Raw genomic sequence first — 21,728 nt, 5'->3', positions numbered from 1 at the left:
GAGGAGAACGAACTTAGATACCATCGCTGAGTATTAAAGTTGTATACTGCTGAGAAGTTGTTGGTGATCCAGGTGCCTTTCCAAACGTGGGAAAGCCTTCCGAGTGCTAATGAGAGGCTTACATGGCTGAGTCGACATTTGCCTCGACATTTAGGGCTGCCTGAGCTCGTCGAGCTGCGGGGTACGGAGGTCAAGGAGTCGTGTTGAATTCATGTCTCTGGATGTTTCCGTACCACACGTTTCTCGTATCAGTTTTCTGTTGTGTTATACTTTAGTACAACTTTAACAGTTAAAATACTTGGCGACAATAGTGTATTGATGATTTCGACTGGCCAAGTGTGAATCGGTTATGCAATTTCTGTCCTCTTTTCATTTCATTCTCTATAGCTATCACAATTGTTTCGTCTTCTCTCGTCCCCTGTTTATTGAGGTATTCACACCTCGTCGATCGGCGTCAAGTTTGGAGCACAGCATTGAGGCCGTTGATGAGTGTGTGACGTCTTCAATATCGAAAGCTAACGAAACACCGTTGACCGATATGGATGTTGGTGTGGAGGGCTTCGTGGTACATCCTGAGTTCATCGCTGAGATTGTTAGCAGCAGCAACAAAGTGGGGGGCGATCACTGTAGTTATAATAGAACTGCCATGGTGTTGGCCTTAGGATGACTCTGTACTCTTGTGATATCTATTGATCTCAACAGCGGTAGCTGCGGACATGGTACAGCTTTGAGAGCCCCATGCACCTACACAAGTGCATTAAACTGCTTCATCCGCTCAACGGCAGAGTTGGCCCGGCAGATCCAAAGCGGCAATCGCTTAGCTGGCTTCGACGGTGATACTAGTCTGTGTTAATCTGCAGTTAAGCCTAGCCTAGTTCTCTTGAGTCGCGAATGATGAATACTCCGTACGATAGAGCTAGTTCGTGTCGAGCGAGGAATCCATTTTGAGAGTCGATGACTGCCAGTGTTTGTTGGACATGATGATTATAAGTAAACTGAGGAGAGGCCTTTCGATGGCCATCCATGTCTGCGATTTAAGGTTTTACTTCCATGTTCTATTTTGGTTGACCTTTCTGGTACGTCCAATCTATCATTTGACCATACCATTCTGCTTCCGCATAATAATACCCTTTTAAAGGTGAGACTAGTTACTTTTACGTCTTGACATAGAACTCTCCCAGAGCTTGCCAACGGTGCGTGCATGGTACATATTCCCTCTGGGACAGAGATCCGATTCAAGGCTTTTTGCAGACGAACAAAAGCTTATCTTGGCTCGGTGCTTGACCACCGACGTCTATGGGAGTAAAGAGCAGCAGAAAACAACTTTAAGCCAGAACGACATGTTTTTTGAACTACAATTAATTTGAAGCTATCCCTCTACTGGGAGGGTGGGAGGGGAAACCCACTTTCGCCCATTTGAATCATCTTAACCCACAAGGTCAGATGGTAGGGTAATCAGTGCTACGCTCCGCTAGGCTTCGCTCTGCTAATCGCCACAAAATCATTTATTACTGCGTCCGTTCCTGGTTGATACTTGTGCTGTCATTTCACGCGCACTTCAAGCATGACAATGAGAATGGTATATCTCGGGCTCACCGATGTAGTAGCAAGTGATTTTTAGTAGTACATTCTACCTTGAGTTCCCGTTGTGAAAGGGGACTCCGTTATTCACGTGTGGAGTTGCATTTATTGCAATGCAATACTCTGCGCTGAACTCCGAGTCAATTGACGCGCACAAGTGCTGAGTGGAATGAACGAATAGGGCGAACACGGCAGTCTGACAATGCCAGACTGCCCAAGCATATCACTTCTGCGACTTTAGCGGCCTTGCTATTCTTGATAGTAAGTGTTGACGATGTGAATTGGAGGACGTGAGCAGTTCCTTCCTGCTACAGTTGAGTATCTGTGCGCACGTTTATATTGCGCGGAAATCACGTGCTTGGACACCAGGTGTCCGACACCTCCATCGACTCGCACACTGCAGCATGGTTGACTATGATATAACGTGATTATGATTTCCGTCAGAAACAGTAATCACCACTCCAATGTCCGTTATCCTTACCAGCATTATCCTACTCGGGGTTTTGTCGATGGTTCAGACCTTTCCACCAGAGCCATCATACTGCACTGAGATGGGTGGCTACTTCAACGCAGCCTTCATCTTCAATCCATTCGCTCCCAGGACCGTAGTCATTGTCGCCATTCTTTTTGTCAGCGGGAACGTGACCATTAATGAGACTGGCGTCATCCCATGGAGTGTTGACCACGAGCACAGGAATCTGTACTTGGACATCAAGGATAAGAACTTCACTGATTTCGCAGAAGAGTTGCATTTCAAACCGGCCGAGTGGCGGGTGATCCCCTACGACCGTACTCGCGATTCGTTCACTCTGACAGTCAACGGTACCCACATGAATGCGACTCCTGCAGGGTGCAATGCGACGCTTGAGGGTCTGCTTGATTAATGTAGAGCTCACCATCATCATGATTTTTATTTTTGGGACTTGGCAATTGTAGAACCTTGGAAAAAGGCATCTCCCATTGAATCCGAATAGATGATTCCTCCCCACTCAGAACTATATATTTAAGGGAGGTCAATTCGAGTTCTGACGTGGTTCTCTCACGTTCTGTGAATCCTTCAATTTTCACATTTTACCGCCCGTTCAATAAACCAATTCTGAAGCTCAGAATCGTTTCCAGAAACGATTTTCTTAAATCTTGTTCATAGAATCGATTCTGGGAACGATCCTGGAATCATTTCCAGAATCATTTTTGAACGTGTTCAAAAGCGTCCTCGCGCGTTTCCGAAATCAGTTCCAGAACCGCGAATTTCAGAATGGCCTGGAGTGGTTCTGAGCATTTCGTGGCGCGTGACTTTGCTGTCTACTTCGTAGATTCCACAAGGAAAAGCTCCTTTTTACTTCTCCAGGAGGAGTTGCACTCCTTTTCCTTTCTTGAACCAGTTACAAAGAGAGCTTGAAACTCTCGAAGAGCTGACACTGCGTGAGGAGCTAAGTTAGCTCAGCTAACGCTCTCTAGACTGAGGGAAAGGAAGGTGGTATTACAGATTGCTATTTACGAAGCAAGGCTGAAGAAACCAGGGGAGCCGATTCCCGTATCATCAAGCCTTGCAGATGCTGTTTTAGATGAACTTGCGGCCCGATTGCTGGGTTATCCTTAGTGTAGTTCCCATTAGCTGTCTTGGGAGCAAAAGTTTTTTTGAAACAATTAGATTGAGTTTAGTTAAGGCTGGTAGTAGCAGCCTATTACTATTTTACCTTTTCTCATATGTTGCTTGTAATACTAAGTGGTTCATTGATTGTAGTGTCAGTATTTGCAATGTGAATGATGAATGATGTGGTTCTATTGTCGTGTGTAAGCTAATTTTTGGCGGTATGCAACTTGTTTTGTTAACCACGACGCAACTGAACGCAACTGGAAGCGACTTTTTACGAGAAACAATTCATCATCATCATGTTAATTGTCATTACCGACGTCATTGTTGTTATCACCGTTCCTCATGAGGGCCAAAAAAGACGCTGCCAGATTGGGGTCCTCCCACAAAAGCAGCTGCTCGACCCCTTGAAGGCCACCCTCAACCAAGCCATCACCGCCCAAGGGTTCATTCATATCATTTTCGTCCCGAATGGCCCTGCGGATTTCGGGGTCAATGTAGTCGATGGCATTGAACGACTCCCACCCTCTGCGTATACACAAGTTGTGGAGAACTACCGCCGCCTCGATAACCTTCGTAGCTTGAACTGGCAACGTTCGAGGCAACGTTCAAGTCGTTCGTACGACTGGGCATTACGAACGATTGGAAAGCTTATGAAACGCAACAAATGTCAATGTGAACAACGCAATGCAGGTTGCGTTACGCAACAAATCTTGAGAATGAAAGTGCGCTGTCGTAGACCGCGGGTTCGATCCCCGGGGTTAGCAGTATTCGTGTATTTATATCACGATTTTGGAAGCGTTTCCGGGAGCGATTTCTAAAATTGCGTTTGTTGAGCACTTGTCAGAATCGTTTCTGGGATCGCTTCCAGAATCGCTTGTGGATTTTCAAAATCGTGTTTATTGAACATCATCTCAGAAGCGTTTTTTAAAATCGATTCTCAGCAACGTTTCCAGAACTGCGCGTAGCCTTGTCTATTGAACGGGCGGTTAGACTTTTCCACGAAGTCACTGAGTCGAGTTGGTTAGTTTGCCAGGGGTATGGAAGGCCACCGTTTCATCATCCACATCATCTTGATTCAAGAACACGAATTTCACCGACTTTTCTCAGGCCATGTGAGTGTAATCGAATGGCAGAAAATACTTCACACCAGGAGTGGTGATGTACTCACTTCCTCCGTAAACGGTACCCAATCCAACACGTAATCGTGTGACACCATTCGTGTCGTAACTCGAAGTATGCTGTGAATCCTAGTCACGGTGACCCGCGCTGTTGAAGTAGCGTAATAGTCATTTCAAAGGGGGGTTTTGGCATGATCGTTACTCTTATGATGCAATGTCGGTTACCGTGTTAGTAGCCTTGTTCTCAATATGGCGCCAACTCGCTCGAAGTTTGCGTCTCAAACCTCGTCACAGCTGTTGTGAGTTAATCGTGCAATCAGGATGTGAGGTGCTGAATCCTGACAAAGACTTTTCAATAACTTGTCGCAATCTTTCTCGTGGGAGTTGTATCCAAGGAGGTGAAGAATGAAAGGTCACACGATTAATGCTCAGTGAACGCACAGACAATACTGTAAGGCTCATCCTCGCACAATGAATACATACGGGTTCGGCACACCTTTATATAATATATTATACCATATAACATAGTACATAGTAATAACATGAACCAATCATGCTGAGTCTCAGCTGCTGAGATGAATCCGGAAGGGTTTCATCGATGCTGCAGCCTGGGAGGCGAATATTAATTTTGTCCTGTCCGCGAATCGCCAATCGATTGACTGGTCGGATCCTTGTCGTATTCACTTGTTGATGTGCATCTTAGTTCCTTATTTGACCACGATAGCCTCCTACAGGAATGACATAATGAAATCAACACGGCCACTCGGGTGAACATGTTGTCGAGTGGTTCGTATGCGATTTATACGTCGTTGCAATTATACTATCAGCGGAATCGATTCCCGCCTTTCGTCGGAATTGAACTTACTCCAGACATGCCGGCAAAATTGATTGTACTAATGACACGTGTCGTCAGAATTGATTTTTCTATCGAGCGCGCGGGCGAAATTGATCCTACTAAGGCATCTTGGCTCGGATGATTGCTCGCCCTGCGGAATCGAGCTTATGGAACGCGGAAGAGGTCTTTAAAAGGTGTAGAGTATGTCCATCTTTGTACACAACATCGACCTCGACTTCTCCACCAAGTCACTGAACTCGTCTTTTTTTCAAGTAATCCGATGAGAGAATCTTGAATCGGAGGGATGCTCGAGCTCCAGCACCAAAATATCCAAGAAATGAGCTAGTCGAGAAGGATGAACCACATTGACTATGGGCGAAGAATCGGAGATTTCCTCACCGATTCCAAGCTTCCTCGCTACGTTGACCATGACCAGGTCATGGAGACCTAGTCTCCAAAGCTAGATAAAACGACTTCCCCGAGCTTCTGGACTCGCGTAGCGCTCATGGTGAAGTTCGAGAGAATCATTGACATGCGTCGTTGTGGTCTGCGCCAGCACACGATCTGGGCACCATGTGGGAGACCCTCAGCGTGATCTACATGTGAACAGTTCACAGTGAACTTGACATGGGGGGAGGGGACTGTCGCAACAGAAGGAGGCAAGGAGGGCAGACCGGGGCACATTTCACAAGCCCGCATAAAGAGGCTCCTTCGAGAAACACGAGGTCCAACGCCCCTCGCGTAGGATTTACGGCTCCTTACCGCTTGCTCCCAAATCCAATGCGCACCCTGAGGAGTGTTTTGTGTGAAATATGCCCCAAATTAGTTATATGTTGCATACACACTCATGTACTGGCGCCGACTCCGGTCGTATAATTCCGAGACGTTAAGGCTCTGTCAGAGTCGCTCTGGTCATCAAGTCCTGTGCGTGCATGACATGCTCCCTCTGAGGTGGAAGTGCAGCTCGAGGCTTTTCAGGGACGCAAATTTGAGCTCAAGTTTCACGAATGTGCGTAGTACCAGCATCGTATCATTTGTACACGAGAATGCAGCAACTTGAGTTATCAGCCTCACTTGTCATAGCAATTTGATAGAGTAATTGAACTATCACCTCTGTGCTTCTTCCGCGGATATCGCGTGCGTTATTGGTTCATATTTGTGCAATATCCACGTGTGCACTGATGCTCAACTGCGACAGAAAAACTGCTCATTTCCTTCAATACGCATCGTCAACACTTGCTGTCAAGAATAGCATTACAGAAAATGTAGCGGAGGTTATACGTTCGTGTTCTCCGGCAGCGTTACAGCGCCATCTCCCTCTTATTCGTTCATTCGATTCTGAACCATTACACTCAGCACAAAGTCAGGCGCGTGAATTGACTCTGCGATAACTTATCGCACTGAAGTTCGGCCGCAGAACTTCAGTGCAGAGCATCGCAATATCCGAAGGTGAATATTGAACTCCCCGTTCACAATGGGAACTTTATGTTGACTACGCTACTAGGAATCACTTCCTACCGTATGTCCTTCCTATGATATGCCATTCTCGTTGTCATGCATTGGCGCGTGAAGTAACAGCACAATGTTGTGCGATTGCGCTGAAATCATTGCGGTCCAGTCTGCGTGTCGCAGGGTTCGTACGTACGTTCCAGGACACCTCAATCAACTTGCACAACGCATTAGGGTTGATTATCGCGTAATTCGATTATGATAGCTGGGTTCTGGCTGTATTGAGTTTCCGTCAGGAGTAGTAATCACCACTCAAATGTCCGTTATCTTTACCATCGTCATCCTACTCGGTGTTCTGTCGATTGCCCGGACCTTTCCCCCTGAGCCAGTATACTGCACTGAGTCGGGTGGCAACTTCGCAGCAATCTTCATCTTCGATCCGTCGGCTCCCGAAAAAGTATCCATTCTCTACTTTCTCCTTGTCGACCTCGACTTGATCGTCAATGGGACTGGAGTTATCCCATGGACTGTTGACGGCGAGCACAGGAATCTGTACTTGGACATCAAGGATAAGAACTTCACTAATTTCGCAGAGGAGTTGCATTTCAAACCGGCCGAGTGGCGGGTGATCCCCTACGACCGTACTCGCGATTCGTTCACTCTGACAGTCAACGGTACCCACGTGAATGCGAGTCCTTCAGGGTGCAATAGGACGCTTAGGGGTCTGCTTGATTGATGTAGAGCTCACCACCACCATAATTTTCATTTTTGGGACTTGGCAATTGAAGAATCTCTAGAAGGCCTTTCCCACCTATTGAATCCGAAGAAATTATTTCTCCCCACATCAGTTTGAGTTCTGATGTGGTTCTCACGATCTGAGAATCGTACACTTTTTCACTTTTTTATTTTCACACAAAGTCGCTGAGCCGAGTTGACTAGTTTACCACGGGTCTGTGGAGGAGTACCGTGTATAGCCGAACCATACAAATGAACAGGAACCAGTTTCAACACCGCTAAAGTTAACCACAGGGAATCACATGCATCTATTCGTGCCGAGTAAGATTTCGAGGCGTATTCCGTGATTAGTAAGATCCATTGCGCAGGGCGAGCGGACAAACGCGGCAAGATGTGACCTTACTAAAGCATTGATCTTACTTAACGCGAAGTAGACCTTCAAGAGGTTAAGTTTGGGCGTGTTCATCTTTGGGCACTGCATGAGCCTCAACTTTTTCACCAAGTCACTTGTTCTCCTCGGCGTTTTCTAAAAACAGTATGAACCTGAACGATAAGACTACGAACTGCCAACGAGGGGGTCAGCAGGGACTGAGAGCACGGTGCAGGAAAAGATGGCCACGACCTTGGCTGGACAACCTGAAAAGTCTGGGGGTCTGCGGACGAGCGGCCAGATATGGAGTGGATGCCTCCACACCGCTGGAGGAAAGTTCCCTCAGGAAACCCATGCCCAATAGGCCGGACCCCTAGATGTGTAGACATCTTCTTGACTGGGTAGTAGTTCTCGTGCTCCGAGTCACTAGTGAACGCAAGTTCGTCGATTGGAGTTGAAGGAATGGTGACGGACTTGATCCACAACCCGAGTGGGCGAGTGAATCAGAGGAAGAAAGAACCACTGAGGAGAATGCAACAGTATGTAGGATGATCACTAAAGCGATGGGCCAATTATATCATCTCAAACCATCCTCAATGTCTTGGTCTTCTTCCTCATCATCACGAAACCGTCACATATCTTCCAGCATATCTTCGTGCATTATATACTCTCACACTGGATATGATAACGTGCAAGATGGAGTACAGGTCGGCAATCTACTACAGAGCCCCCGAGTCGGTGTACGTCAAAGTAGGAAAGTACGCCGCACTCCCAGAGAGGAAGATACGCCGACCAGCTTATTTAAATCACATATATATAGCAGACGAGATGAGCCTCGCTTTTGAGGCTTCGCTCAACATCCCCCTTGGTGAGATCTCAACCGTGAACAAGACGTCGCCAATCGGAACCGTGACGGTAGACGCCGTGTAGCCTCGCGGACATTTCGTTCCACGCTGAAACTTCTGAGCCCTAGAGCATGTACTCGTCGAGATCCACAATGGGAGGAAACACTTCTGGGAACCACCACCGTCCAATTCGTGAAGTTCGACCATTCCACTGATGTGAGTTGAGAGCACCACACCTATGGAGTAATACTTGTTGGCATCAGTAGCCTCAGCCAGAAAAACCACACGGTCTCCCGCAGAGAATTCCGGGCCTTGTTCTTGATCACCTTCTGGACGGACCCTACTCGCTGAGAGCGTTGGCTGCGAGATCACTCTGTCATCACCACCGAAGGAACAGGACTCCGGCGAGACCTTACAACCACTGGCAAGCTTTAGTGACATAGGCCTGCCTGTCACTCGGCAGAAGGATATAGCTGTGACTACATCGTCAGTCCCCTCATAGATCACCTTATCTCCTATGGTGAACACCGGTTTGGATCCGGATTTAGTTGCACTAGCCGCTACCCTACTGAATAGATTGTAGTGCCCACGTAGCTGCCTTTCAACCTGATACTCTTGGCAGTGTAGAGTACAGCCTAATGTGACTTGCTTCACGAGGTCGGCCTCAGTCTTGTCATCAAGCACCACGTGTCCTTCAACCTGACCTCTTCGTAGAGTTGCCACATTGAAGAGAGATAAGGCTGAAGGAATATCCTCACCGTAAACTCTTCTGAAGGCACCGTTGCGAAGGTTATGGGAGAACTCGGCGTTACCGATATGTATACTGAGATCGCTTGCGGTATCACAGTCACCACTCTCCTCGACAGCACGAAAGCATAGGGATAGGGATGAATTAGCTCTCTCCACCATGCTGTTCCCCTGTGGATGCCGGGGTAGAGAGTACTTCAATCGATACCCAAACATAGCAGATATGACAGAAGAGAGAGACGCCACAAAGGCTGAACCATTATCGCTACATAGCTCGTGGCAGGGACCATATCTGCTGAACCATCGGCGAACCAGTAAGAAGGCCGATTCTTTGGCAGAGTGATCTTTAGCTAGCTCGCACGCCATGAAGCCTGTGTAGCGATCGACTATATTTAAGACACACGCCGTCCTCGGGAGGTCCTTCAACCTCACCTTTATAGCATCAGGGATCTCCTTGTGGTCGATCTGAATAGATTTGAATCTTGCCGTGGCAGGTGGAGTCCTCATTGGGGATTGTTTCACACTCTTCCTAGGATCATGGGCACACACTGGGCATCTCGCGATGTAGTTGGTAACTGAGGACGATAGTCCTGGCCACCAATATGACTTGGAGATGTTCTCGATGGTGGCTGACTTCCCATGATGTGTAGAACCGGACATGATGGTGTCGTGAGCAAGGTACATCACCTGCTGCTTAAGAGAGCCGACCCCTGTGTGACACAAGGAGCCAATAGGAGGGCAACCTTCAGGTACAACCAAGACGTAGTGCTTTGTGCTGGACTCGGAATTCGTCTCATCATTATCTACCGAAGGGGTCAACAGAACTTCTAATACATAGAGGACGTCGTCGACCTTCTTGAAGAGTCCGGAGCAGTACCAGGCTTCAATCTTCGTCTTGGCAAAGGCAGATATAGTGCCCCCTTGAAGCTCGGGGTATGCGTATATCTCCCGGATCTTAACTCCTTGGAAGACCGATTCGTCTATGGATAGAGCTTGAGCCATGACCGAGATATCATCAGACGAGTCCAGTTGGTGATCTTCAGGAACCGATAGGCAGGAGAATACCGGCCTGGATAGGTTGCTCTCCGCCGCAGCTGTCTTCAGGAAGTCATGGCCGATCCTGGATAGCATATCCGCTAGGGTATTGGATGAGCCTGGAAGATGCTCTATGTTGTGGTCAACATAAGCTAGGGCAGATATATTACTAGCCCATGAGAGAAACCGTTGTCCCTTGAGGCTGCCGAACGGGTCCTGGCTGGAGGTGAAAGTAGACCAGTGCTTCAACGCGGTAGTCGAGTCGGTCAAGAAGGTTATTGGCGGGCCCAGTCTATCAGGAGAGCTTCTACTAGAGTTCCTTGTAGTTGAGATGAACAGAGGAAGCCATTTCTTCGCAGCTAGATATAGGGCATAGCACTCTTTCTCGAACGTCATCCAGTTGAGAGATGACGATGACAGAGCCTTACTGTAGAGTGAAACTAGTACTGCGCCCTGCATACGCTCATCAATATCATCATCGTGCCCGTAGAAGTTGTCGGCTGACGCCCGGAAGAGACCGGCCCCCACTGCGACATCCGAGGCGTCGCTGTGAACCACCCAGACATGGCCACTTGAATCGCCGTTCACGAGATCATTCATGCCATGAAGAGCAAGATTCCGGGGCTTCATGAGCTCTCTCAGGTTGTCCAGGGCTTCCGGACCTTTACTATCCTTCCAACGGAACGGTTTAACATTTATCAGGCTGTTGAGAGTCTTCATCTCCTTGGCGAAGTCATTGAAGTGAACCGTCTCAAAAGCGGATATACTCCAGTTAAGTGTTCCACATAGTCTTCTCAGCTCTTCACCGTTCTTCGGGGCCGCCTCCATGGCAGCAATTAGTTTGGCCAGGTTGGCATCGGAGAGACGATAGGAGCCATCTTCGAAGTGTAGACCCACCACATCGATCTTGGTGTCGACGGTGTCTGGCACTTTTTGACTGACCTCCTTTTTCATAGCGATCAAGGCCCCCGTTATCAGTTTACGTCTGAGACGGGTCCGGGCCTCGGATGGTCCCCTTATCAAGAGGTCATCCACAAAAATAGAGAGCCAGCGGTGCCACCAGTGAGTGAAGATGAGCTCAAACGACGACCACAAGTGACGCCCCCAGTAAAGAGCAGATAGGGCCAGACCTTGAGAGCAGGTTAGTGATCTGATGAGCCGCCCACATAGCCAGAATGTGAGTAGCCGAGAGGCCCTCGACGAGAGTTTGCATCCATGGAAGGCCGACGAGATATCAACCAGCGAATAGTGGGTGGTCCCCTTGGGGATGTTGCGGATGAAATCCTCGGGGTTTGGCAACAGTGGGCCATCCTTGAGATGTGACGGAACGTCCACAGCCTGATTCAACCTTCGAAGGTCAAGTAAAACCCGGATCTCCTGGAAACCATCACTGTCCAGTCTACCCTTAGGCTTGACAAAGGCGTTGGAGACCCAAGCGTCCGCCTCCAGGCTTGTTGGCTCCAGCTCCACCCAGTGGCCGGTCTCTATCTCCCGGTTGATCGTACGATGTGTGGCATCGACGAGATCCGCTGGTACATTCCAACTTGATGGGGACTGATAGGGGGTAGTACCGTGCCGTAGCTCGAAGTCGAGAGCAGGCAGAGATGCTCCTTCTAGCTTGTCCCTACAGAAGTCGACCACCTCTTCTAGAGAAGAGTTCTCGAATCTCTCCTCGATAGGGTCCATGTCAGCATCGTTTAGGGACTTTGCAGTGGGCAGGCTGCTACAGATGGGACGAGGAACAGCAGATAGAGAAGCTATCTTGATGATGCCGATACCCCGTACTGAGAGCGTCTTGCTCGAGAAGGATAGAACGGCCCCCATTTTTTCCAGCGAGTCAGAACCGAGTATGAGACCGCAGTTGAGCAGCACGGACCTCATTTCCACTACCAGAGCCTGCACGGTGAAGGTTCTTGGGCCGATCGAACATCCGGATTCATCGTCGATCGGATAGACAGTGACCGGTACCACAACAGCTGCCTTGATGTCGAGGGAGTGGCCAGAGGACGATATATAGCTAGCTCCATCATAACGGACGGTGCTCCAACCCTTCTCGACTCGCGAGCTATCAACAAGGTTGGGTATGCAGAGGGAATCGATGGCCACAACAGTAGAGGGGTGGTCGTTGTAACCGGAGTTCTCATCAGTCAGATAGGCTCTAAATCCAAGAGCTGATAGAGGGGTCTCAGCTGAGCAAGAACGCGAAGGGCTGGTGCAAAAGGCCGGCTTGTAGTTCTTGGGCTCTGTCTTTCTGAGGTTGTATCGCGGTTGCGATTCCTCAGGACCACCAGAGCTTGGCTCGCTCCCCTCTTCCTTCACAGTAACAGCAGGCTTAACCGGCTTGTCGGACTTCTCCTTGGTAGAAGCCTTAGAGGATTTGTTCTTGAACCAATCGGGTATGGTAGCAGTAGTATTAGGATTCTCCCAGCACCGCTCGGTAGTGTGCTTACCATACTTCGAGCAGATGTCGCACCACCGATCATTCTTGGGACCCTTGTTGTTTGACGACTTCTCATGGGGCTTCAGCCCGGTAGCCGAAGGGGAGGTGGTACCGTCCGCTGCCGCATTCGACTGGTTAGGACGAGATCCTTTGGACTCAGATTTCTTGGTGCTCTCCCATGGATAGTAGGTTAAGCTCCTGGCCTCGATGTCTAGAAGTCTCCCAACGATGTCCGCATAGGAAATGTCTTCAACAAGGACCCTTTCCCTTCTCAGATCATCCGATAGAGATGTGCGTACCGCGCCCTTGACACCCTTTATGACCTGGATGACTCGATCATATTCACTGGGCGGTGGGATACGCTTGTACTCGTAGTATGAGACCATCTCATTCCACACATCAGATTCTCTTGCCAGGAAGGTCTCAACCCATTCTTGATCTTTCTGAGATATCGACGACCACGAGTCTCTTACAGAGGTAGGGTTTGTAGAAGTGGTCGACAAAGAACACCATGATTTAGACAGGATGTAGAGAAAGGCACACCATGCGTCATCATCAGATAATGTTGATAGACCCGGTAGAGCATCACTGGTGACCGCCGATAGGTCCAAAAGAGGGGATGATACGAGGCCGTTATGTCTGCTCACCTCAGTGAGGACAGTGTGATAGTCAGTAGGGTTCTCGGACAGGAGAATTCGCACAGTAATAGCCTCAGTTCGTTGCTTGAGAGCAGTATCACCACCAACGTACGCCTCATGCAGAAGAAGGCAAACAATGACAGGGATGGGTAAGGAGTGCTTAACTTGGAGTTCCTGAACCAAGTTTTGGAAGGCCGTAGGAAACCTCGACGTATACATCGAATCCCTCAACGCCTTGAAATAGTTTAGGTCACCATACGAGGAGTAGTGCTCGTAAAGTTGTGGTATGTTGTTACACCATGTCGTTTTAGTGATATCATCATCCAAGGTCACCTGGTCATAGATGATGAACGTAGCACTTGGGTACTTACGGATACCAGAGTCACGCAGAGCAACTCCCAATACATCAGTAGCCCCAGTCTTGTCCGACGTTTTGGGGCCACTGCCACACCAAAGCTCTTTAAATGAGCGAACGGTCACACCGGAGGACGTTGAACCACTCTTATGGTCACCCTCTGATCTTGTAGACATCTTCTTGACTGGGTAGTAGTTCTCGTGCTCCGAGTCACTAGTGAACGCAAGTTCGTCGATTGGAGTTGAAGGAATGGTGACGGACTTGATCCACAACCCGAGTGGGCGAGTGAATCAGAGGAAGAAAGAACCACTGAGGAGAATGCAACAGTATGTAGGATGATCACTAAAGCGATGGGCCAATTATATCATCTCAAACCATCCTCAATGTCTTGGTCTTCTTCCTCATCATCACGAAACCGTCACATATCTTCCAGCATATCTTCGTGCATTATATACTCTCACACTGGATATGATAACGTGCAAGATGGAGTACAGGTCGGCAATCTACTACAGATGGAAGGCAAGGGGGTCACACTGTGACCGACGGTCACTGACCGTCACAGGACAAGCATCGAGGCATAAGCGGCGTTGTCCAAACCGAGTGGGGAATGTGCAACACGATGCTGAGCCGCAACACTAGTAGTGTTGGTAGTGTTACACTACCAACAGAAGCTTGCACTGAAGTTTTGCACAGAACTCCTGTGACAGAAGACATGAAACATGATTTGGGGATGAAAGAGATAGCGGTTCCGAACCGGCTTACCGCCTCCGACATGGGCAGTGTCACTCAGCAGCGGCTGCTGAGCGGCCTATGTCTAAAAGAACAGGAAAGGACGCGTACAGTCCCCAGGTGGAAGACACCGTAGGAGGATGATGCCGACCACCTACCTGATTGCGCTGCACCCGTGGGCAAGCCTTTGCGATGTGGCACACATTCCAACTGTGGGAACTCCACCGGCAAAACACTTCACAGCGCTCAATTTGGTTAGGACGAAGCTATAGACTCCTTGGTGGGGAGCTCGCACGGTCATGCAAAACGCGATAGACTAACGCGTTCAAGGTCCCTGAGGGGAAGAATAACGAGGTCGGCCTCGACCTTTGCCACCGCGCCACATGTACGGTGCAGCAGGAGTAAATATGGCAGAATTTAGCGGAGCTTTGTCAGAGAATTCTGCAACCAAGCCAAGATCGGTGTCGCTGTCCCGCTCTCCTCCGGAAAATGGCCTAGAAGCTTGCGTTGACGAGCAAGCCATGCCATCTCTAACAGACTCAAGGACATCGTCGTCGAAGCTGGCGTAGTAGTGATACGTCTTGCTACCCAAGGCTTGGGAACAGAGATATCTATAGAAGCCAGTACTGTGTCGCCGTAATCATACTTTGCTTGTCGAGGAGGAGCATGGTCGGTCACGGACTGTCGGTGTTGAAAGTACGAATTGCTAGCGAAGCGACGCGACCATCCCCATTATCGGTATTCAACTTAGGTTAACAAGTTAACTTTTATTAAATTTAGTTTTTTATTTTTAATTTATGATTTTCAGCTTATTTGTTCTGAATGCCCAGCAGTCCCCGTTGCCGGAGACCAGAGGGCCCAGATGTGGTCACTCTCCCTCCTACAGGTGTGCTGTCTCCAGAACTCAAGACAAGTGGCACTCATCACGTAAGTCTACTCAGCTTTGGTACAAGCACGATGAGAATCATTCAGGACCCGGGGTGCTTCACTCGCTGCCATTTTCACTTCGCCAATGACGCAGTAGAAGTCGGCGATACCGTGCGGGTTGTTGGTGGCCATCCATCCCTTGGAAACTGGGACTATAAAAGAGGTGCTCTCTTTCTATATCTCTCCTGTACAGTGTTGGAGAAATATATGTTGGCTCTCCTCAGCTGAGCTCAGGAGGTTCCCTACTTATTATATTTGAATTAGATGGAATTGCCCAGAGACCAACAAGACTTTCCCAAAATTTCCTCAAAATTCTCATATTGTCACCGACACATGTAGTTGAGCACACGCATATTTTTCCACACTGCTCTTGTAACACGTATGATTTCTCTCTAGGGTTGCCTTTGTGTATTCGGGAAGCGCTCTACCCTTGCTGGTTTACCGTCGAGCCAGCCATGCTACCTCTAATGCGTGTGACGGAGTATGCTTACGCCACAGTCGGCCCTAGTGGGAATTTGAAGTCTTGGGAGAGGACTGATGCCGGGCAGAGGGTCATTCGACAGGTCTCATTTTACCTTCAACGTTTTTTTGGATTTGTTTTTCTAGGTTATACCGAGTGGCATGGAAATGACCATCGAAGACGACGATGGACTCTACCGCTACCTGTTGTCTAGGGGCGGCGCTGCTGCTAGGGTACATGGGAGGTGTGCACTGTGGTCTTCTTTGGCTATTCTCAGCCGCAGCATACCGACACTACTACAGCATCGGGAGCTTCTAGTGCGGGCGCGGCTGATTCGGCAAGTCTGGAGTCGGGAGGCAGAGACGCTTCCAGTGGAGAGCTGCATGTCTCTTTACGGCCATCGGGACCCTCCCAAGAATCGCTACCGAGAGTAGGAGCGGTGCAAGGTGTGGTAGAATAGGCAAATACTCGGCAATACGGGTTTATGAAATTCTGAAGAAATTTTGGGAATTTTTTCGCTGGTTTTGTACACTTCTACGACGACGGCAGATTTGGTATTCACGATATGAGTTTAGCTGATGAAATTGATCATATAGTCAACCTTGGTTTGTAATAGCAGTAAGGTGTTGGCTCTCCTCAGGTTCGGTCAGCCTCTTTTGATGCGTCGATTACGCTCACCCCGGATGACTGCGTCGTGTTCGTCAGTATTCAGCTCCCAGTGCTCGTATGCAGAAAGTAATACTTCATCATGATGATCATAATCCTACCGTAAATTCGCCACTTCAGGGCTGGAGGAGGCTTTGAGGTGTACCCAAGTCGATATGTGTCGATGTCCACTCTCCATGCTGTTAAGAATGAGCTCAATCCGAATCGCTCCCTCTTTGTTGGCTGGCCGGGTTTGGACTATCTCTCGAAGGAAGGTACTAAGGTGGTTGCCAGATATTCATCCGGGAATTTATAGTGCTCCTGGAGGGAACTCATTTTGAATTTCCCACATGGCTAGGAACACATTCTCTAATCAGCTTTTCCCATGTAAATGTCATGGTCACATTAGAAACATTTTTTGCAGAGTTATCAATCCTAGGGAACGTTAAAACTGATACAAATATGAATAACTTGGATGAGATTTTTTCGCCCACAGTCCTGCGAGGTATATGATCGCTCGTTACTGTATCTAAGCCTTGTTGAAGTTTCAGCCTGAAACACTACTTGTTTGATGCACAATTCGGAAGTTTTGGAATTTGTTAAATTATCATTCATTGTTCAGAACAAGAGGAGGTGCGCAAAGTCCTTTTGCCCTATGACTGTATACCAGTCTTTTCGAGTGATCCTCAGCCGAAAAGAAGAGGTAGTAGTAGTAGTAGTAGTAGCAGTAGGGGCGTTCCCTGTAAAGATGTTTCTGGTGAGTACTTACCACCATGGACTTCTTCCGCGTAATCGATATGGTTCGCGATATTGGGGCGAAGTCTGCTTGGCAGTTTTTATAAAACTCGATCGATCTTTCTAAAACTCGAGGCTTCGTTCGTTGCGCATACGATGATGATGATGATGATGCGCCCTCAGTAGGTCCACAGCCAGCACGGCATGGATTTGAAGAATTCCTCGATTTCTGTCAAACGTTCCTATGGCCTACTGTAAATGACCAAGTGCCTCTGGTGCATAACTCTGAGGACCTTATGACGTTCGACAACAAACTGTGGGAAAAGTAAGCAGGGAATCATCGAGAATGTTCCCGGGGGAAACTCATTTTGAATTTCCCACATGGCTAGGAACACATTCTTCAATCAGTTTCCCATGTAAATGTCATAATCACATTAGCAACATTTTTACCTTGGAGTTAAATAAGTCCCTGGGCATTTGGGCTGATCGAACTGTTCGGAATCTTGTCGGGTGTATTGTAGGTACCGGAACGCGAATCAGCGATATGTGGATGTGTTGCTGAATGCGGATCTTTTCCCAACACTGCCGAATTTTGGAGAGTAGTAGAGGAGGGGAAATGCTGATGGGGGTAGTGCGCTGAGGGCGTGTGAGAGAAAGGACTGTGAGTGTGAACTTGAGTACTGTCACTGTGAAATGAAGAGTATGGACTTTGAGAGGTTGAACTAGATGAAATCTGAGTCTTGGAGTCCGCAGTTATTGTAAGAATTATTTTCTGTCGCAACTACTTCGTTAATTGCACAAATGAAATATTGCTATGTTTTTGGTTCCGACCGGGGCGGGGACGAAATTTTCGGTTCAACGGAGTTTCACCCGTTTAACGTGAAGTGGCGTAAAACACGGTGAAAAACGTGATATTCGCGATATTCAATCGTCGTGAGATATATATTTTTCACTAGTGTTTATATCATGGATGAAACTCCAATATTCCACAGTGCAGGGTTCAGATACGTCTACTGGGTTAACGACTATCACCTGCTACTGGTGCCTATGCTCTTGCGTCGGGGCCTTCGTAGGAGCCAGAGGGGCCCCTCCTCGCCGACTTTGAGCCCGGCCGGCAGTAGTAGTAGTAGCGGCTCACCTCCGAAGAAAGCGACGGTAAGGGTTTGGCAATTTTGTGGTAGAGGAGTTGGTATTTTTAGATTGGTCTTTTTGTGCACACGCCCTTCCCGACATCGGAGATATTCTTGACTTTGCCTGTGCGAACGCAAGTGATGCAGTCGCTGTTGGCTGCTGATTTGGTCGGCTTCCAATTCTTCGACTATGCGAGGTAGTAGTGGAGAGGGGGAACAGATATGTGGAGTTTCACTCGTTTTATGGGGAGTGACGTAGTACTTTGTGGTGAAAAACGCGATATTCGCGCTATGCAGTGGTTTGTGAAATATGTTTTTCATATGGCGGATGAAACTCCAGTGATAACTTTTGAGAGAATTGTTGAAAATTTGCGTGATTTTGGAATTACTCTGACGATCTGATTTGGTGGCGACTTGAGCGTAGTGTCATATACTCCAGTTCGGAGCTTCTACTCAGTGTGGGGAAATATGCACGTTATCAACTACATGTATCGGTGACTATATGAAAATTTCGAGTGAAGTCTCGTCGGTTTCTGTACACTTCTACCCGAAGTCGTATATAAACTCAGTGAGGAAACGCCCCAGCTCAGCTGAGGAAAGGGAACATTTATTCCAATACCACTTCTATTACTTTTTGTGACCTATTGCTGTTATTTCATCGGAGAAAATTTACGCGAGTAGAATGAGTACGATTTTTCAAAAACGGGGTATATAACATAATACGACAGATCAGAATTTACATGGGTTTTCGTCTGGATCGGTTTTCACGATGAGAAGAGATAGAGACTCTGAGGCTGTGTTGGAGTTTGGTACCAATTTTACACTTCTAAGTTGAATTTCAGGCATTTCCTCACAGTAGTGAAAAAGTTGGTGGGCCTGGACATGTCGTATAGACTGTCAGACGGTTACCTTGCGCTGGACGTGCCTTACAGCTACGTTTCTGGGGCTCCGGCTTCGAGTGCTTCTCCTCAACAGAGGCATCAGGTAAGGACTTCACCAGGAACTCATTCTGTTCTGGGAAAGGGTTTGATAGCAATGGGGAAAATGTTGCTAGTGTGAAGAGATTCACGTGGAAAACTTGTTGGAAAATTAGCTCAAAATGAGTTCCCCTCGGGCACATCATAGATTTGTGAATGATTTCTTGGATTTCAGTCGTGGATGTGCCAGTAATGGTGTTGTCATGTACAGGTGTTGGTGACGGTGGGGCATGCCTCAACTCAGTTCGAGCTGATTGCGGCCCAGATGAGGTCGCCGGAGGTACTAAGGCGCATTAAGGAACTGAAGGCGAAGTTTGCTGGAAAAACTATTATATGTAATAAAGTTTGGAAAGTTTTTGGGGAGGTTTTCGCGGTGATCGGAAAATTTGGTCTGTGTGTAGGTGGCGTGGATAGATTGGGACGGCTGTCGGGCATTCTGCTGAAGCTGAGAACGTTCCGCCAGTTCCTCAAGGTGTACCCAGCGTATAGGAATAAAGTGGTCCTAGTGCAGCTGGCGGTGTCGAGGACTACAACAACTCATACGAGTCCAGAGAATAGGATCACTTTGTCGAAGAGGGTACGGCGGAGCGGAGTTTTTTTTGGTATTTTTGTAAATTGCTCGACTAGTGAGTTATCAAATTACCAATGCAATGTTGATATAGGCTGTAAAACTAGATGTCACGAGGAGTTCAGCATTGTATGTGAGTTCGAGCATGTCACTCAGTGTTGGGAAAATAGGTTACTCGAGAGTTCTCTGACTACTTTTTGAAAATTTGCACAAGATTTGTGGTAGGGGTATATGAAAACTAGTGAGAATTCCCCAAAAAATTTTTGGTTGTCATCAACAAACATTTATTTCACCATGGGCCAATTTTCTCACACTAGTAGGGAATACCTTATTTTTTGATGTTATTGCAGAAATATTGATACCGTCAGCTGTTAAATATATAACTATAATACAATAATAAGAATAGATGTTCATGTATAAATAGTTGATATGTAGTGATATATATTATAACGGCTTTTAGATATCAGCGTTGGCGAAGGAGATCAACGACAGTATGGGTCCTCATGTGTTCTTCTACGCTGGTGATATCGGAACAGAGGATCGGCTGGCGACTATGGCAGTATCGGATATGTTGTTGGACACTAGTCTTAAGGATGGGCTCAATTTGGCGCCCTTTGAGTGAGGGGGAATTTCGTGGCGCAGTGACGGTTGGAATCAACGCCTGTTAGTATTGTGATCCATTGGGAAGTAGTGAGATAGTAATGATATATACCGATCGGGAAACACCAGCCTCGTGAATTGTGATACTAACACTTTGTGTGATGGAGTTTCACCTGTTCGACATGAAGTGATGTAATAGTCCATGTAAATTATCAGGCGTATAATTCCGCGAGCGATAACACAATTGTCTTCCGCGAAGTGAAATGTTAAATACGTTTTTCACTCATGGGTGAAACTTGAATATTATGGACAATGTGGTCAACAGTAGAGTGATAGGAGGTGACCAGAAATGGGTTATGTTCACAGCTATTACTACGGCTTAGCATTATTACTAAACACATGGAGATGTGCGGCGCGCGGCCTCCATCCTCTGTGAGAGGGGGCTGGCTCCATCAGACGTTTTGCCTTTTGGGCCCGGCCGGCGGGCCCCTGGCGGTTTTCAGTGGGTATGGCCATGCGAGCCCCACAGTATCTTTTGAGGGCCTCACCTCTTAACGTGCTCCATAACTGGATTTTCTCCCGGTAAATGTCTCGAAAAAATCAGTACGGTCGATGTTCAACTTTGCTATCGTACCACTCCTTCATGGATCACGAAAGTAACACTCCTGAGCAGTGTTGGTGGAATATATGTTCGCTCTTCTCAGCTGATTTCGGGAGTTTTCTCACGAAGCAGGGCACGCAAAATTAACTCAAAATTTTCGTATTGTCGCTGACACTTGTAGTTGGTCATGTGTATATTTTCCCACGACTTCGCTCAGGTATCTCTCAGCTCGCTACGCGATGTCTTTGAATGTAGACGAAGACCCAACGGCATCGCCTCGTTGTGTTCTAGACCAGCAGGGAGCGCTGTTGGGGCGGGTGGTCTGCTCGGAGTTCTCGGGCTGTAGTCAAGTATTGACAGGCAGTCTGAGGGTGAATCCGTGGGACACTGAGAAAGTGCTCAATATGCTAGATGAGAGTCTTACGCTTCCTATGCAGGAACTAACGAGCCGGTGAGAGGAACTAGGTGGAACGTTAGGGTTTGATAACGATGGGGAAAATGTTCCCAATGTGACATTTGCATGGAGAACTGTTCGAAGAGAGTGTTCCTAGCCATGTGTAAAATTCAAAACGAGTTCCCCCCGGGAACATTATAGGTTTTTGGATGATTTT

General features: G+C 47.8%; 5 protein-coding genes across 5 annotated transcripts in view; 3 read left to right on the top strand and 2 right to left on the bottom strand.

The window, feature by feature from the left end:
- Positions 1-2,090: 2,090 nt before the first annotated feature.
- Pmar_PMAR002069 (hypothetical protein) lies at positions 2,091-2,465 on the top strand (the record flags this gene model as incomplete). Its single annotated transcript, XM_002765487.1, has 1 exon — positions 2,091-2,465. The coding sequence occupies one exon, from the start codon at positions 2,091-2,093 to the stop codon at positions 2,463-2,465; it is 375 nt and encodes a 124-aa protein (XP_002765533.1).
- Positions 2,466-3,477: 1,012 nt separating this feature from the next.
- On the bottom strand, positions 3,478-3,808 carry Pmar_PMAR002068 (hypothetical protein; the record flags this gene model as incomplete). The annotated part of the gene is made up of 2 exons (XM_002765486.1): positions 3,478-3,701; positions 3,733-3,808. 2 exons carry the CDS (start codon positions 3,806-3,808, stop codon positions 3,478-3,480), a joined length of 300 nt encoding a protein of 99 aa, XP_002765532.1.
- Positions 3,809-6,864: 3,056 nt separating this feature from the next.
- Positions 6,865-7,497, top strand: Pmar_PMAR002067 (hypothetical protein). The gene has a single exon (XM_002765485.1). The coding sequence runs from the start codon at positions 6,897-6,899 to the stop codon at positions 7,314-7,316; it is 420 nt and encodes a 139-aa protein (XP_002765531.1). The 5' UTR covers positions 6,865-6,896; the 3' UTR covers positions 7,317-7,497.
- A 1,157-nt stretch (positions 7,498-8,654) lies between these two features.
- Positions 8,655-13,921, bottom strand: Pmar_PMAR002066 (gag/pol/env polyprotein, putative; the record flags this gene model as incomplete). Its single annotated transcript, XM_002765484.1, has 2 exons — positions 8,655-8,698; positions 8,767-13,921. The coding sequence occupies 2 exons, from the start codon at positions 13,919-13,921 to the stop codon at positions 8,655-8,657; spliced, it is 5,199 nt and encodes a 1,732-aa protein (XP_002765530.1).
- A 1,947-nt stretch (positions 13,922-15,868) lies between these two features.
- The window catches only part of Pmar_PMAR002065 (trehalose-6-phosphate synthase, putative), a gene marked incomplete at both ends in the record, with an annotated part of 8,526 nt that continues 2,666 nt past the window's right edge, over positions 15,869-21,728 (top strand). The window contains 15 exons of the mRNA XM_002765483.1: positions 15,869-15,952; positions 16,008-16,094; positions 16,139-16,291; positions 16,502-16,596; positions 16,648-16,781; positions 17,129-17,209; positions 17,428-17,566; positions 17,763-17,840; positions 18,246-18,396; positions 18,441-18,568; positions 19,214-19,307; positions 19,560-19,683; positions 19,750-19,925; positions 20,377-20,534; positions 21,335-21,434. Of these exons, the coding sequence (XP_002765529.1) occupies positions 15,869-15,952; positions 16,008-16,094; positions 16,139-16,291; positions 16,502-16,596; positions 16,648-16,781; positions 17,129-17,209; positions 17,428-17,566; positions 17,763-17,840; positions 18,246-18,396; positions 18,441-18,568; positions 19,214-19,307; positions 19,560-19,683; positions 19,750-19,925; positions 20,377-20,534; positions 21,335-21,434 (1,782 nt within the window). The remainder of the gene's footprint in view (positions 15,953-16,007; positions 16,095-16,138; positions 16,292-16,501; positions 16,597-16,647; positions 16,782-17,128; positions 17,210-17,427; positions 17,567-17,762; positions 17,841-18,245; positions 18,397-18,440; positions 18,569-19,213; positions 19,308-19,559; positions 19,684-19,749; positions 19,926-20,376; positions 20,535-21,334; positions 21,435-21,728) is intronic.

Source organism: Perkinsus marinus (genome assembly GCF_000006405.1).
Source record: "Perkinsus marinus ATCC 50983 genomic scaffold scf_1104296975500, whole genome shotgun sequence".
Lineage (NCBI taxonomy): Eukaryota > Perkinsozoa > Perkinsida > Perkinsidae > Perkinsus > Perkinsus marinus.
This window is presented reverse-complemented; position numbering and strand designations above follow the sequence as displayed.

Bases quoted from the DNA above. Each gene is read 5' to 3' on its own strand.
- Pmar_PMAR002067 (XM_002765485.1), top strand. From the start codon at position 6,897: ATGTCCGTTATCTTTACCATCGTCATCCTACTCGGTGTTCTGTCGATT.